The following is a 16,905-nucleotide window of genomic DNA, read 5'->3' on the forward strand; positions in this document are numbered from 1 at the left end:
AAATCAAGATGCATTGATAATTCCTGGTGATTGGAATGTGAAAGTTGGAAACAAAGAAGAAGCTTCTGTAGTTGAAAAATATGGCCTTGGTGATAGAAACAATGCTGGAGATCTCATGGTAGAATTTTACGAGATCAACCAACAACTTCTTCATTGCAAATACTTTTTTCAACAACATAAATAGCAACGGTACACACGGACCTTGCCAGATAGGATACACAGAAATAAAGTTGACTCCATCTGTGGAAAGAAATGATGGAAAAGCTTAATATCACCAGCCAGAACAAGGCCAGGGATCGACTGAAGAACAGACAGACCATCAATTGCTTATATGCGAGTTTAAGTTAAAGCTGAAGAAAATTAAAACAAGTCTATAAGAACCAAAATAAGACTAAGTATATCCCTCCTGAATTTGGAGACCATCTCAAGAATAGATTTGACTCACTGAACACTAATGACTAAAGGCCAGACAAGTTGAGTTGTGGGATGACATCAAGGACATCATACATTAAAAAGACAAGAAAGAAGGAAAAGACCAAAATGGATGCCAGAAGAGACTCTGAAACTTGCTCTTGAATGGAGAGTAGCTAAAGCAAAAGGTGGAAATGATGAAGTAAAAGAGCTGAACAGAAGATTTCAAAGGGTGACTCAAGAAGACAAAGTAAAGCATTATAATGCAATGTGCAAAGACTTGGAGTTAGAAAATCAAAAGGGCAAAACATGCTTAGCATTTCTCAACCAGAAAGAACTGAAGAAAAATTCAAACCTCAAGTTGCAATTTGGAAGGATTCTATAGCCAAAATATTGAAAGACTCAGGAAGCATCAAAAGAAGATGGAAGGAATGCACAGAGTCAGTATACCAAAAAAAAAAAAAAAAACTGGTTGACTTTCAGCCATTTCAAGAGATAGTATATGATCAAGAACCAATGGTACTGAAGGAAGAAGTCCAAGCTGCACTCAAGGCACTGGCAAAAAACAAGGTTCCAGGGATTGATGAAACACCCACCGAGATGTTTCAACAAATGGATATAGCACCGGAAGTACTCGCTTGCCTATACAAAGAAATTTGGAAGACAACTACCTGACCAATCGACTGGAAGAGATCCATATTTGTGCCCATTTCAAAGAAAGGGATTCTAATAGAGTGCACGAATTATCGAACAATATCATTAATATCTTATGCAAGTAAAATTTTGCTGAAGAAAATTCGATGGTTGTAGCAGTACTTCGACAGGGAACTGCCAGAAATTCAAGCAGAATTCAGAAGAGGATATGGAATGAGGGATATCATAGTGATGGCAGATGGATCTTGGCTGAAAGAGAATACCAGAAAGATATTCTTGTGTTTTATTGACTATGCAAAGGCATTCGGCTATGTGGATCACAAAAATTATGAATAAGATTGTGAAGAATGGGAATTCCAGAATACTTAATTGTACTTGTGCGGGACCTGTACATAGACCAAAAGGCAGTTGTTTCAAAAGAACAAGCGGGATACTGTGTTGTTTAAAGTCAAGATAGGTGTGCATCAGGGTTGCATCCTTTCACCCTACTTATTCAATTTGTATGCTGAACAAATAATCTGAGAACCTGGACTATATGATGAAGAATCTGGTATTAGGATTAGTGGAAGACTCATTAAAAACCTGTGATATGCAAGTGACACAAACTTGCTTGCTTAAAACAAAGAGGACTTGAAGCACTAGCTGATGAAGATCAAAGACTATAGCCTTCATTATGTATTACACCTCAACATTAAAAAAACAAAATCCTCACAACTGGACCAATAAGCAACATCATGATAAATGGAGAACAGATTGAAGTTGTCAAGGGTTTCGTTTTAGTTGGATCCACAATCAATGTCCACAGAAGCAGCAGTCAAGAAATCAAAGGGCATGTTGCACTGGGCAAATCTGCTGCAAAAAAAAAAAACTCTTTAAAGTGCTGAAAAGCAAAGATGTCACTTTGAGGTCTAAGGTGCACCTGACCCAAGCCATGATATTTTCAATTGCCTCATAGGCATGCAAAAGCTGGACAATGAATAAGGAAGACTGAAGAAGAATTGATGCCTTTGAATTACAGTGTTGGTGAAGAATATTGAATATACCATGGAGTGCCAGAAGAATCAATAAGTCTGTCTTGGAAGAAGTACACTCAGAGTGCTCCTTAGAAGTGAGGATGGCGAGACTTCATCTCAAGTACTTCAGTCATGTTATCAGGAGGGACCAGTCCCTGTAGAAGGACATCATGCTTGGTAAGGTAGGGCGACAGTGAAAAAGAGGAAGAGCCTCAACAAGATAGATTGACACAGTGGCTGCAAAAATGGGTTCAAACATAACAACAATCATGAGGATGGCACAGGACCGAGCAGTGTTTTGTTCAGTTGTACACAGGAGCGCTAGGAGTTAGAACCAACTCGATGGCACCTAACAACAACATACATACACATATATATACTTTATCCTGTATCTTATAACTTCAACATATAAATCTTGTGGGTCCAATATATATTCTTAACTTTCTGAGTATCTTGTTTGCTATTTTGCTGATCTTTATGGTGGCTTGTTATTTCACATGTCTACTGAGCATTTATTATGATATCATTACTGTATTTTAGTTTAGAGGAATCTTATAGTCCTGTGTTGGGTTCTTCATCAAAGAGAGTTTGCATCTTTTTCCCTGTTTGAACTTTAGCTCCTCTCAGTCATCCCAACTTAATGTGGAAGTTCAAGGCTCAGTTTCTGTGCATTGCCACTGGCCAAGGTTTAATATTCCAGTAATAGTTCTACTATTAATACCTGTCTTCAGGACAACCTCATCCTTTCTGTCTACTTACCACTCATTCTTTCCAAATATCAGCCTTAATAATTCATATTTTTAAAAAGTATTTTGCTATGTATATTATTTTATTACTTTATTTTGGGGGAAGGCTTCCTTGGAGATCTACAGCATCTTTTGAAAGCCCAGTAATGCATCAAAAAGTTGTTATATCTAGGATCTAGTTGATCTTTTATGGGCAGGTACTTTGGGGCAACTATCAGTCATACTTTGCCAGAGGTGGAAGAAGCAGGAGCTATTTTTTAAGCTATGTGGGAGGAGGCGTGTTCCTGCACGAGAATTGTGGAATGAGAATGAAGTGGGGAAAATAATGAAGATAAAACTGCTGTGCAAAGAAATAGTGAATGTGCAAGTGCAAAAAAGATAAATCAGGATATTTTAATTGTATACTATATGTTTAAAAGAGTATATGATATACACACAATGCTAAAATACATGGATGGTATGCTACATGATGTATTAATTGCTGTATTTTTCTCTGTGGATGAGGAAAGAGAGTCTAATCATCTGAGAAGCATCATCACATACTTAACGTGTTACTTATAGCCCCACATGGTGTCCATGACTCAGAAGAATAAATATTCCAGTTTCAGGGCCTAGCAAATAACAGGTGCTCAATGAATTTTGAACTAAACTGATTGTAGCAATTACATAAATATGTTGCCAGTATGACCCAGCTTCATTGGTTGAAAACTGAGCATGTATAAAGCAAAATATTCAATGTAATCTAGGATTATCCATAAATTACAGAAAAAATAAGCTGTGGAATTCTCATGTTTATAAAATAGCAGCCATCCTTGCACATATATACAACCTTGTATTTCTTAACCAGTAGACAGTGAAGTATAAGTGCTACCTATGATTTATAACCACCATTAATGAGCAACTTTTCTTTTTTTTATTCAGAAATCTCATAAGGTCACTTATTCTCTGATAAAGAAGATATTTCTTTCATTAATTTCTTCTTTCTTAGCCATGCCATCCTTAAGTGATCTCTGATCCCAAATTCTATTAATGGTTGATAATAAAAATAAAAATAATTTTAAATAAAACAGCAACACCTTCCTTAGGAAACTCTGAGAGACAAACCAACATGCCTCTTATTTAATTTTGAAATAGCAATCTCTGCTATCATTAGGTGCCCTGTTGTTGCAGACTTGCTAAGTACTTTTTCATGGCTAGATACATACCAGGGTACAGTAGAATGTGCAAACAATTCCTGTCGCAAACACAGAGCCCCAGAGATTAAACCCAGTCACTATGAAAGGAGAAAAATATGTTATAATGAGCTTCTCTGGGAAAGTAAAAGAGCAAACTTTATAGGGGGAAAGTTATAATTTTTTTTTTTGTCAGAGTTTTCTGTGGGGAAACAGGAAATAAAATTAGAGTTTCTACCCCTCTTTAATGTTCTCGCCTCTCATAAAGATTATTTCAGAACATTATCGGACCCCAAACCAGCCCATAAAATTCATAATGTTGAAAACCAAATTCTCCTACTGAGATTCTAGTCTTAGTTCTAATTGTTCCCATTTTAGCAGTTAGTCCCAGTATTTTGAAACTATGTAAAGGTCTTCCATGAATTAACATTTCTCAATTCAAGCACATAGCCCAGTTTTATTGAAGATCAATGTTTCTATGTTATGTTTATCAATGTAAATTTATTTATTGTCAATACTTTCCCTTTTCCTTCTTGTTTCTAGGATTGTATTCTCTTGAAAGGGTCAACTATAAATCTTAAAAATAATTGTTACAAACATAGTTCAGTCTTGTACTCAGATTATCTCCATGAAATCACTGAGAAAGAACTATATATTCTAATTTGGGTTATGCAGGTACAATACTAAAATGTCGTCATTTCAGTGATTAAAAAACAAATAAAAATCATCAAATAAGGCTTTAAAACCACATAGAGGGAAAATCAAGTAACATTGTTTGTGCTGTTTTCAGTGCTCAATCAATTTTCAGAGCTTAATGTAGATAAAAAAATTTAGAGCACTTAACCATGAAAAGGTCTCCCCAGTGATCCATTTTGTGTATATTTCTCCAAGGCAAGAATTCTGGCATGAAAATGGTGGAATATGCCCAAAGGGGTGTATACACTCACCTTGATTGAGTGCCAGGGCGGGAGCATACACCACCACTCCTGTGTAAAGAATCTGTGGGAGAAATGGAAAAAAATGTGAACAGTTAGAAGGGTGACATGGAAGGGAAAGTTCTAGAAAGTTCTTTATTGACTTTAGAGTTGCATTTCCTTCAGCTCGTTTGCCAAACATTTCATTCACATCTACTCTAATTCTGAAGTTGTTGACCACCATAACTAGTTTGTAGAGGAAATGTAAACTTTTTTGGGCAAAGAGGATTAGATATTTAAGACTGCTGTCAGTTTTGGGACTTTATGGTTAGATTTGGTATATTTCTAAAGGATACAAAAATAAGCTTCAATTTAAGTGTTTGATTCAGCCTCTTTCCCCACTCCTCCCATAAATGTATGCTTCAATGGGACCTCTGCTGACTTTATGAGATTTACCAAGTAGTACAAACTCCCAGAATTGCAACATCTACACTAATGGTAATGGGTTCAGTTCCCATTTTATTGTAAATGAATCTCACCAGTTAGGTAGAGATGTGAGGGTTTTAACTGGCAAGTGTCTGTGGGCAGGTCAAGGAGCATTGCTTTCCTCTGCTCCCTCACCTAAATCAGTCAGTCAGTGAGTGGGAGTTTTGAACGAGAATAGAGATGAAGGTTATCTTCTAGCAGAAAACACTTGGTGATTAGTGGGAAACACACCAATGGTGTCCCACAGGTAAGCTTGGGGAAGCAAGAAAACACCCTGAACCTGGGAGGTAGGAAAGGAGCCCATAAGAAAGAAATGGGAGTACAGGCTTGGACATATTATCTTAAGATGGTTTTCAGTAAAATCGGTATATCTGGTTGACCACAAAGACAAAACAAACAGTTACCAGATCATTCCATCTCCAAGCAGACTGTATACATCAAACAAGAGTTTAAAACATATTTTAAGAATTATTTTTATGGCTTATGATAGAGTGTGGTATACATTTGCAGGTTATTATTCTCAGTGTAATCCCATATCTTGAAAGTGCTAACCTTGGAAGAAAGTAGCTCCATTTAATTGAGTTCAAAGGAATATTGACCCCCTCAAAAAAAATAGAGAAAAGAAAACCTGTATCCTGTAACCTCACCCTTTCCACATCTGCAGGAGCCCTCCCCCCTTACCGTCTGCAAGATGTAGATGACTGTTGCTGCATAGCGAACTGGTTTGTTGAATCGTAGTTGCAAGTACTAGAGAGAACATGGAAAGAGTCAGTGAGCTTTAGATAAGAGATACTAAGAAAGTCCTCTTTTTCTTGGTATTCCTCTGAGGTTAGTGCTTTGGACTTATAATGTGATCTTATGCTCTATATCCTTAGAAGGGAGTCACTGGCTAGTGCAAATAGTTAAGTATTCGACTACTAACCAAAAGCTTGGCAATTCAAACCTACCCAGAGGCGCATTAGTAGAAAGTCCTGGCAACATGCTTCTGAAAGGTCGCAGCCTTGAAAACCCTATGGAGCAGTTCCATTCTACAACACGTGGGGTTGCTGTGAATTGGGCTTGACTCAATGGCACCTGGTTTGATTTTTTTTTTTTTTGGTTTTAGCAGTGGAAGCAGTAGAATTAAAAAAAAAAAAAAATCATGGATTGTTAAAAGCCAAAGGTTTATTAAAGTACAATTCTTATTCAAGCTTCTCATGACGGTCAGAGAAGATAAACGGGTTGCTTGAATAAAAACCTAGGGCTTCAAATTTTCTGCCCAGGGTCTTCCCACTGGACACACTGAAACCATTGTTTTCTTTATATCCCCATTGCCCTAATTTCACCTCAGACCTTCATTTCCTCTTTCCTGAATTACTGCAGTCGCTCCTTAGTTTTATTTCTAATTCCAACCCTTGCCCACTCCATTCCTCATCCACACATCTGCCGCACTGATTTTCCTACAGCAGAGCTCGGATCATGTCAATCTTTTGCTCAACATCTTTAACGATTCTCTGTTGTCAGCAAAACGAAGTGCACATTTCTTGGCTTGATATTCTAAATCCTCTTTTGTCTGACATGTACTTTCCTAGCTTAAATCACACCACTACCCTGTCTGTCAGTTTGTGGTCCTGTGGTAGCTTGCATGTTGCTATGATGCTAGAAGTTATACCACGAGTATTTCAAATACCAGCAGGGTCATCCATGGTGAACAGGTTTCAGCAGAGCTTCCAGACTAACACAGACTAAGAAGAAAGGCCTGGTGATCTATTTTAGAAATTTCCCCAATGAAAACCTTATGGATCACAACAGAACACTGTCCAATATAGTACGTAAAGAGGCAAACATGCCAACTATCACAAAGATGGAAGGGCAACATTTCATTCTGTTATACGTAAGATCACCGTGAATTGGAGTCAACCTGATGGCAACTAACAACAACAATAACCACCCTCAGATAATTTATCCTCCAAACAAAAATTACTGTTAGTGTTCAACCAACATGTTTTGTACTTTTCAAATCTTTTCTTTGTTCAGATAGACTTTTCAATCTCAGAGAGCCCAAAATTTAAAAAATTCCTAGTAATCTCTAAAGGATGGCCCAATTACCAATCCTGTGAAAATCCCTAGTAATTCTTTCTCCTCTGAGCTCTTTGGCACTTACATTAAACCTCATTCATATACTCTCAGGTCTGCTTTCTTGTATTTTGTGTTGGATTTGTATATATTACTGTATTCATTTCCTATGGCTACTATAACAAATTACCACCAACTTGATGACTTAAAACAACAGAAATTTATCCTCTCACAGTTCCGAAGTGAGACATTCAAAATCAGTTTCACTGGGTAGAAACTAAGGTAGTGGCAGGGCCACAGTCTCTCTGGAAGTTCAAGAGAACAATCTGTTTCTTGCCGCTTCCAGTTTCTGGTGGCTGCCAGCATTTCTTGGCTTCTGGCTTCGTCACTCCAATCTCTGCTTTTCTGGTCGCATTGCCGTCTCCTTTCACCTCCCTCTTCTGATACATGTAACTATATTTAGGGCTTACCTGAATAATCAAGGTTAATCGCCCCTTCTCAGAAGACTTAACCTAGCCACAGCTGCAAAGTCCTTTTTTTTTGCCACCTAAGTTAGCATTCTCAGGCTCCAGAGTTTAGGATGTAGATACCCTTGGTGGGGAAAGAGGCATCTTTCAGTCTATCATACTTACCTTCTCTGAAACATGTAAACAGTATTCTCTTCATTTTTATCTTTCTCTTTCATTTTCTTTATTCAGCAAATATTTATTTATTCCATAAATATTTATTACCTGCGTTACATATTGCAATCTGATATATGATAAGCAAATATGATATAGTCTATACCCTAGAGAACATTACAGAGTAAAGCAGGCCAACATTAATAAATGTTTATAGTAATAAAAATAAAGTCACAATTGTGATGGTACTAGGAAGAAGAGCTTCAGGGAACAGTGAACATACTAAACAACAAGATCTGACTTACAGTCAGAGGTCAGGAAAGGTTTTCTTCAGTAATTTAGATGACACTAGAATGCATTTTCCAGTGCATGATAAGTATATTTTGGATGAACCAAAGTTTGCCCTGTAAAAAGTAGCAAATGACTTGAAAGTTTGATTTCTAATAGTCTTTTTGTTAGTGGTAAATGTTTCCTGTCTGAATTAGAGAAAAATCATTTTTATTAAATTAGAGATTAAGTACTGATTTGTCCTTTTCCTAGAAACTGCGTGTAAGTGTTTCTCCATGGCTTAAGATGGGTACTTCTTTGAAACCCTACAAGGAACTTCTCTTGGCAGAACTGTGATTCATTTTACACTAATCCACATTTCCCAGCTCACCCTGCACAACCTTTTCCCCATCTCCTCCATGTAAAGAGCCACTTTATTTTCAGACCCTCTTTCTTCATATAATATATGCAGTAGACTGAAGCCAGGTTATAGCCCTGTGGGAGCATGACTTAGGGCACGAGGTTTAAGAAAGTGTTCAGAAGTACAGAATTCAGTGAGGACTCACAAATTCCAGGTATCACAGGGTAGAAAACAATGTAAAACTTATGTAATGAGGACAACTTAAGTTCATATCCCATGCCCTTGGAAATATATTTACTCCACTAAGCTTTGATTTTCCTCTTTCTAAAATGGATTCTTACAAAGATAAAATGGCATCACGTATGATTATACCAAGCATCAGGTCTGGAATATAGTGAGATGTTAGTGATTGTAGTAGTCACTGTATGTGGTAGTCACTTTTGACTAAGTAGTCATAGCTTATCAGCACTTACTGTTCCTGTACATGTTGAAGGCATCTTAATGTACCTGTGATTATCTCCTTGAGGGTTTTGCACAGAGCAAGCCAGATGTCATGTGCTGTGTTATCATTGGCCTTTAGCCAATGACTAAATGGAGATGGACCAAAAATACCCCGACTACTAGGCCTCTCTGGGAGGACAACCTTGAAACATGCTTTATACTGTCTCCCAGAGTTCCCCAGTGGAATTGAACTCCAGTTGTTCACAGTAGTAAAATGCTTGAAAATGCACTTTTCATTGGCTTCCTTTCCTTCCATGGCTTGCTTTGCCACTCACCTACCAGTGCCTACTGGAATCGCTTGCCCCCCAAAATGATTTTCATTCAAAACTATCTCAGGATCTGCTTCTAGGGGAACCCAACTTAAGGTAGTAATATTTATAGCAAATATAATACAAATAAAGACTTGAAAAATGCTTGTGTAGTGAGATGTGTCTTCCTGAGGGTAGGAACTCTTTTCCTATAACATAAAGAACACAGGATAGCCTACTGGAGGATGAGAACAAATATAACATGAACAAGCTGCCTCATATGAGGACCCCTAGACCAATGAGTCACTAGATAACTCCAAGTGAGACCAGCAGAAGAACCTTACTGTCTTACTGAGCTCAGCTGAGCCCACACCATATTTTTAATCCACATAATTGTAAGAAAATAAAATTGTTGCTTTAAGAAATTTATTTTAGAGTGGTGTGTTACAAAGCAATAGGGAAGTGATATAAAAACTGGCACCAGGGTGGAGAATTGCCAAAACGAAAAACAAAGTAAGCAGTACTGGCCCTGGGGTTGAGTGGTACATGGAGCTGGGAAAGCAAAGGGGCAACTGTTCCTGAAAAATGGAAAAGCAATGAAGGGATTGCTACAGGACTCTGGAAAAAGTCAATAGTTTTTACTTCTTAATTTAGGCCCAGTAAATTCAATCAATTCATCTAGGGCGATAATAGGTCCCCAGGTGGCGCAGGCAAGTTGTGATAGGCTGCTAACCTAAAGGTTGGTGGTTTAAACCCACCCAGTGGCTTCACAGGAGAAAGGCCTGGAGATCTGCTTCCGTAAAGATTACAGCCAAGAAAACCCTATGGTGCCGTTCTACTCTGTCACACATGAGGTTACCATGAGTCAGAATCCATAAGAAAGCAAGGGGCTTTTTCGTTGTTCTTGTTTTAGAGAAATAGTACAGTATTGAGAACAACGGAGTCATGGTAATGAAATGGTTAAGCCTTTGGCTGCTAACTGAAAGGTTAGCAGTTGGAACTCACCGAGCAGCTGTGCCGAAGAAAGACCTGGTGATCTGTTCTTGTAAAGATTACAGTTTAGAAACTCTGTGGGGCTATTCTATTCTGTCACATGGGGTCACTATGAGTCAAAACTGATTCAAGGGCGTCTAATAACAACAACATTAAGGACAAGGTGTTTGGAAAAAAAAACGGGCCACAAATCAAACTCCTTGAATTCTACTTTGAACTTTGGCACCATTTCATTGTTTGACCTTAGCCTCTGATTTCTCACCTGTGAAAAGACACTATACCAACTACGTAATTCTAGATTGGAAAGAATGAATTCCAGTGTTCATCTTTGGTGCCTATATTAGCTATTGTTGTTGTTAGGTGTCATTGAGTCAGTTCCAACTCATAGTGACCCTATGTACTACAGAATGAAACACTGCCCAACCCTGTACTATACTCACAGTCAATGTTATGCTTGAGCCCATTGTTGCAGCCACTGTGTCAATCCATCTCATTGAGGGTCTTCCTCTTTTCCACTGACCCTGTACTTTACCAAGCATGACGTATGTAAGACACAGTCTTGCCATCCTTGCTTCTAAAGAGCATTCTGGTTGTACTTCTTCCGAGACAGATTTGTTTGTTCTTTTGGCAGTCCATGATATATTCAATATTCTTCACCAACACCACAATTAAAAGGTGTCAATTCTTCAGTCTTCTTTATTCATCTTCCAGTTTTCACATGCATATGATGTGATTGAAAATACCATGGCTTGGGTCATGTGCACATTAGTCTTCAAGGTGACATCTCTGCTTTTCAAAACTTTAAAGAGGTCTTTTGCAGCAGATTTGCCCCAATGCAATGGGTCTTTTGATTTCTTCACTACTGCTTCCATGGGTGTTGATTGTGGATCCAAGTAACATGAAATCCTTGACAATTTCAATCATTTCTCCATTTATCATGATGTTGCTTATTGGTCCAGTTATGAGGATTTTTGCTTTCATTATGTTGAGGTGCAATAAATACTGAAGGTTGTGGTCTTTGATCTTCATCAGTAAGTGCTTCAAGTCCTCTTCACTTTCAGCAAGCAAGATTGTGTCATCTGCATAACTCAGGTTGTTAATGAGTCCTCTTCCAATCCTGATGCCCCATTCTTCTTCACATAGTCCATCTTCTGGGATTATTTTGCTCAGCATACAGATTGAATAGGTATGGTGAAAGGATACAACCCTGATGCACACATTTCCTGACTTTAAACCAGGCATTGTCCCCTTGTTCTGCTTGAATGACTGCCTCTTGGTCTGTGTACAGGTTCCTCATGAGCACAAATAAGTGTTTTGGAATTTCCAGTAAGCAAGGTACACAGGGCTTAATTGTGTTTATTTACTAATCTGTAATGCACAATTGCACATGGGTTTCACTACATCTTTGATGCAATTCTGGAATTCCCATCATTCACAATAATGTTATCAATAATTTGTTATGATCCACACAGTGGAATATGTTTGCATAGTTAATAAACCACACATAAAGATCCTTCTGATATTTTCTGCTTTCAGCCAGGATCCATCTGACGTCAAAAATTATATCCCTGGTTCCATGTCCTTTTCTGAATCTGGCCTGAATTTCTGGCAGTTCCCTGTTGATATACTGTTGCAGCTGCTTTTGAATGATCTTCAGCAAAATATTGCTTGATTGTGACATTAATGATATTGTTCGATAATTTCCACTTTCGATTGGATCACCTTTCTTGGGAATAGGGCATAAATATGGATCTCTTCCAGTCAGTTGGCCGGGTAGCTGTCTTCCAAATTTCTTGGCATAGATGAGTGAGCACTTCCAGTGCTGTAAACATTTGTTGAAACATCTCATCAATTGATATTCTATCATTTCCTGGAGCCTTGTTTTTCACCAGTGCCTTCAGTGCAGCTTGGACTTCTTCCTTCAGCACCATTTGTTCCTGATCATATGATACCCTTAAGATGGTTGAATGTTGACCAATTCTTTTTGATATAATGTCTCTGTGTATTTCTTCCATCTTCTTTTGATGCTTTCTGCGTCATTTAATATTTTCCCCATAGAATCCTTCACTCTTGCAACTTGAGGCTTGATTTTTTTCTTCAGCTCTTTCAGCTTGAGAAATGCTGAGTGTGTTATTCCCTTTTGGTTTTCTATTTCCAGCTCTTTGCACATCATTATAATACATTATGTTGTCTTCTAGAGCTGCCCTTTGAAATCTTCTATTCAATTCTTTTACTTAATCATTTTTTCCTTTTGTTTAGCTGCTTGACGTTCAAGAGCAAATTTCAGAGTCTCTTCTGACATCCATTTTGATTTTTTCGTTCTTTCCTGTCTTTTTAATGATCTCTTGCTGTCTTCATGTATGATGTCCTTGATGTCATTCCACAACTCGTCTGATCTTAGGTCCTTAGTGTTCAGCACGTCAGATCTATTCTTGACATGGTCTCTAAATTCAGGTGGGATATACTCAAGGCTGTACTTTGGTTCTCATCAACTTGTTCTAGTTTTCTTCAGTTTCAACCTGAACTTGCATATGAGCAATTGATGGTATATTCCACAATCCTTCCCTGGCTTTGTTCTGACTGATGATTTTGAGCTTTTCCATCATCTCTTCCCACAGATGTAGTTGATTTGATTCCTGTGTATTTCCACTGGTGAGGTCCATGTGTATAGTTGCCATTTACGTTGGTGAAAAAAGACATTTGCAATGAAGAAGTCACTGGTCTTGCAAAATTCTATCATACAACCTCTGGCATCTTTTCTGTTACCAAGGCCGTATTCTCCAACTACCAATCCTTCTTCTTTGCTTCCAGCTTTGGCATTCCAATAACCAGTAATTATCAATGCACCCTGATTGTATGTTTGATCAATTTCAGACTGCAGAAGTTGGTAAAAATCTTCAATTTCTTCATCTTTGGCCTTAGGGGTTGGTGCTTAAATTTGAATAATAGGCATTTTAACTTGTCCTCTTTGTAGGCATATGGATGTTACCCTATCACTGACAGCATTGTACTTCAGGATAGATCTTGAAATGTTCTTTTTGATAATAAATGCAACACCATTCCTCTTCAAGTTGTCATTCTCGGCATAGTAGACCATATGATTGTCTGATTCAAATGGCCAATACCAGTCCATTTCAGCTCACTAATGCCTAGGATATCCACCTTTAGGCATTCCATTTCATTTTTGATGATTTCCAATTTTCCTAGATTCATACTTCATATATCCCAGGTTGTGATTATTAACAGATGTTTGCAGCTGTTTCTTTTCATTTTGAGCCATGCCACATCAGCAAATGGAGGTCCCGAAATCTTGACTCCGTCCACACCATTAAGGTCGACTCTACTTTGAGGAGGCAGCTCTTCACCAGTCATCTTTTGAGTACCTTCCAATCTGGGGGTGCTCATCTTATGGCACAATATCAGACAGTGCTTCACTGCTATTCATAAGGTTTTCACCAGCAAATTCTTTTCAGACGTAGACTGAAGGGTCCCTCTTCCTAGCATGTCTTAATCTGGAAGCTCAATTGAAACCTGTCCTCCATGGGTGACCCTGCTGGTATCTGAATACTGGTGGCCTAGCTTTCAGCATCACAGCAACACAAAAGCCCCCACAATAGGACAAACTGACAGACATGTGGGGGATAGGCATTAACTTTAGCTATTATTCCAGGCAAAAATAAAAATGGAAGCGCAACAGAAAAGTTGCATGCTTCATGCCTACTTTTAAAAATACCAAAGGTAACATTCACCATCATTCTGTTAGATTATTTTCAAAGCCCCAAAACCTGAACCAGCCACACTCTTTCCCATATCAGGAAAGCAAAACAGTAGCCTGTACATTATTATAATGAAACTCTTGGAAAAATAAGTAGTTCAAGAAGCCCGAGAAAAGTGAGAGAGCAGAAGTATAGGTAGACACAAAACTATAAACTAAGATTAAGGGAAAATAACAGACTGAATTTATTAGTGTATAGTATGAAAAAGAAGAAAATAACCATAACTGAAGTGGCGATAACATGGTAAGACTAATTATAAAACTGTCCAAGTAGAGATAATGAGAATGCATGATATTGCAAATGAGCTGAGCCTAATTTATAATTTGAGGATGGGAACAATTCCCTATGCTTTGACATGGCACAAAGCAGTGATAAAGTGACACTGACGGCATACCTTCAGTCTTGGGATCCTACTGCGTATCAAGGCATCCAAAGCAGTTAAGTAGTGTGGCATAACACCCACTCCAAAACTCACTGGCTTAAAAATCAAGGATTGTTATTCCTCATGACAATGTGTATGGTTCCAACAACAACAACAAAAACTCAGCAATATCTTTGAGAGTCATACTTTATAGATGAATGCAAAAACCTAGAAAGTATTTATACTTTCAGGAGCATTAATAAGCAATGGGGATATGTATATATTTTAAACAGAAGCATAAATTAAGTCAATTTCTCATGAAACTATATTCCTGCTGATTTCATTAGTAACTGTTGTATGACTTAAACCTGATTACCTCCTTTTTCTGTCAATGGAAGGGTTTGGTGTTGGACATTTGGGATCTGAGCTTCCATGGAATCGTAAGCTTTAAGATCATCTAGAAAGTACACATTTGTTGAAAGGCGGTTGACGCTTAGAGTAATCCTTAGTACTGATTAGCGTATAAAATTTTTAAACATATAGGTTCTTAATGAGCCTCCTCCTGTGACTTAGTAAGGGTGATGTCGCATGAGAAAAATAAACACCTTTTTCACAGAAACCAATTTATGAGCACACTTAAATATTGGATGAGCTAGTTCCATTTTGAAGACGATGTTTTTATTAAGAATTATTGCAAGGTCAAAATACCACTGCATCATTTTCCTCTCATCAAAATAATTCCCATGTTTATATTATTTAGCTATCCAAATATTACCATTTCCCCATTAAAAATTAGAATCTAATAATAATATATATTAAAGTGCTCTGCTTTACTGTCTACTATACTAAATAGTGATACAGACAAAATGGGTTCTCAGTAGACTTTGTTCATTATGTAATCTTAACAAAGTGACTTATCTGTAGCTCAGTTTTCTCAGCTGGAAAATGACAATGGTTATAGCACATTTCTGCTCCATTTTCAGAATAGTAATGCTAATAATAATTAAAATAACAACATCAGCTCTCTTTACTGGAGAACCTCCCGCAGATTAGGCAATTCATTAGTTCTTTACATACAGGTTCTCATTTAATCACTGAAACAGCCAGTGGGAATAATACCACTATTTGCATTCCACAAATGGGGAAACAGGTGTTTCTATAGCCAAAGCTTAAGCTTTTTTCTAATAATTTTTTAATGCCTTTTCCACGTTGTATAATTGCCCTAAAAATTAGTGAGTGTTCTTCAACTACCGGGTATTGTCATAATGATGAAATGTATTATTAGAAATAAAAACGATAACAGAAAAAAAAGTTCAAGTGGAAAGAAAACAGCAACTCCTCCCCAAACAGAAGAAAACAATTCTTTTACCTCGTAAGTGCTGGTGATTCCAGATCTGTAGAACACAGGCAAGAAGAGCTCTGATGTGAGGATGATGACAAAAGTATATGCAATGAAGAAGATCACGAAGGATGCCCCAAAGCGATAAACCTCGGAAGGGGTCCCCAGCACAGTGACTGCTGACATGAAGCTGGCTGTAAGAGACAAGGCCACAGGGCCAAAGCTCAGTTGCCTTCCCCCCACCAAGAACTCCCTGGAAGTTCCCTTTTTCCTCTCTTTGATGGCAAAGAACACTCCAATTCCAGAGGAAATGACAAAGAGGGCTGCAAATACAACATAATCCCAAACTGCAAAGTTCTTCACCTGTGGACCCTCCATGTTGAGAAGTATGGCACCAGACAGTTAATTTCAACCAGATATTCCGGAGAAGATGTCTCTAAAAACAAAGTTCAGTAAAGCAGATACTTTGCTGAGAGGGAATACTCTATGAATTCCTGAAGAAAATGATGACCAGTAGCACTTGTCTTTATCTTCAGACACCAAGTTATAATCAAGGAAGATCTTAAAAGTTGACTGCAAAGAAGAATCTGGTTGTGGTATTGATACCAACAGAAGAAATCTTGAAATCTGACCCTGGCCAAGAGCTGTCTCTTCCTCTGCCGAAGCACATGCCACAGAGAAGGAATTCAGATGTGTTCTGAAATTAATAACTACCGGGGGTGGAATGGACTTGACAGATATGCTCTTTTATCTCCAAAGCTTTTTTTTTTTTCCTTCTTTTTTTTAACTTTAGGTTAAACATTACTGAGAAACAGGGAAGTGATACAATTTGACCAGATCAGCACTTTTATTTTATTGTGCTTTAGATGAAAGTTTACAAAGCAAATTACTTTCTTATTCAAACATTTATACACAAACTGTTTATGACATTGGTTGCAATCCTTGCAATGTGTCATTACTTCCCCCCTTTCCATCCCGGGTTCTTCAT

The 16,905-nt window shown here is 37.8% G+C and overlaps 1 protein-coding gene across 1 annotated transcript in view; it reads right to left on the bottom strand.

The window, feature by feature from the left end:
* Positions 1 to 16,295, bottom strand: part of SLC5A12 (solute carrier family 5 member 12) — a 57,190-nt gene extending 40,895 nt beyond the window's left edge. Inside the window, exons 1-4 of the mRNA XM_049890551.1 lie at positions 15,948 to 16,295; positions 6,078 to 6,143; positions 4,944 to 4,995; positions 4,030 to 4,097 (exon numbers count right to left, since the gene is read on the bottom strand). Coding sequence (XP_049746508.1) covers positions 4,030 to 4,097; positions 4,944 to 4,995; positions 6,078 to 6,143; positions 15,948 to 16,295 — 534 coding nt within the window. The remainder of the gene's footprint in view (positions 1 to 4,029; positions 4,098 to 4,943; positions 4,996 to 6,077; positions 6,144 to 15,947) is intronic.
* Between the last annotated feature and the right edge of the window lie 610 nt (positions 16,296 to 16,905).

This window comes from Elephas maximus, chromosome 7 (genome assembly GCF_024166365.1).
Source record: "Elephas maximus indicus isolate mEleMax1 chromosome 7, mEleMax1 primary haplotype, whole genome shotgun sequence".
In the NCBI taxonomy this organism is placed as follows: domain Eukaryota; kingdom Metazoa; phylum Chordata; class Mammalia; order Proboscidea; family Elephantidae; genus Elephas; species Elephas maximus.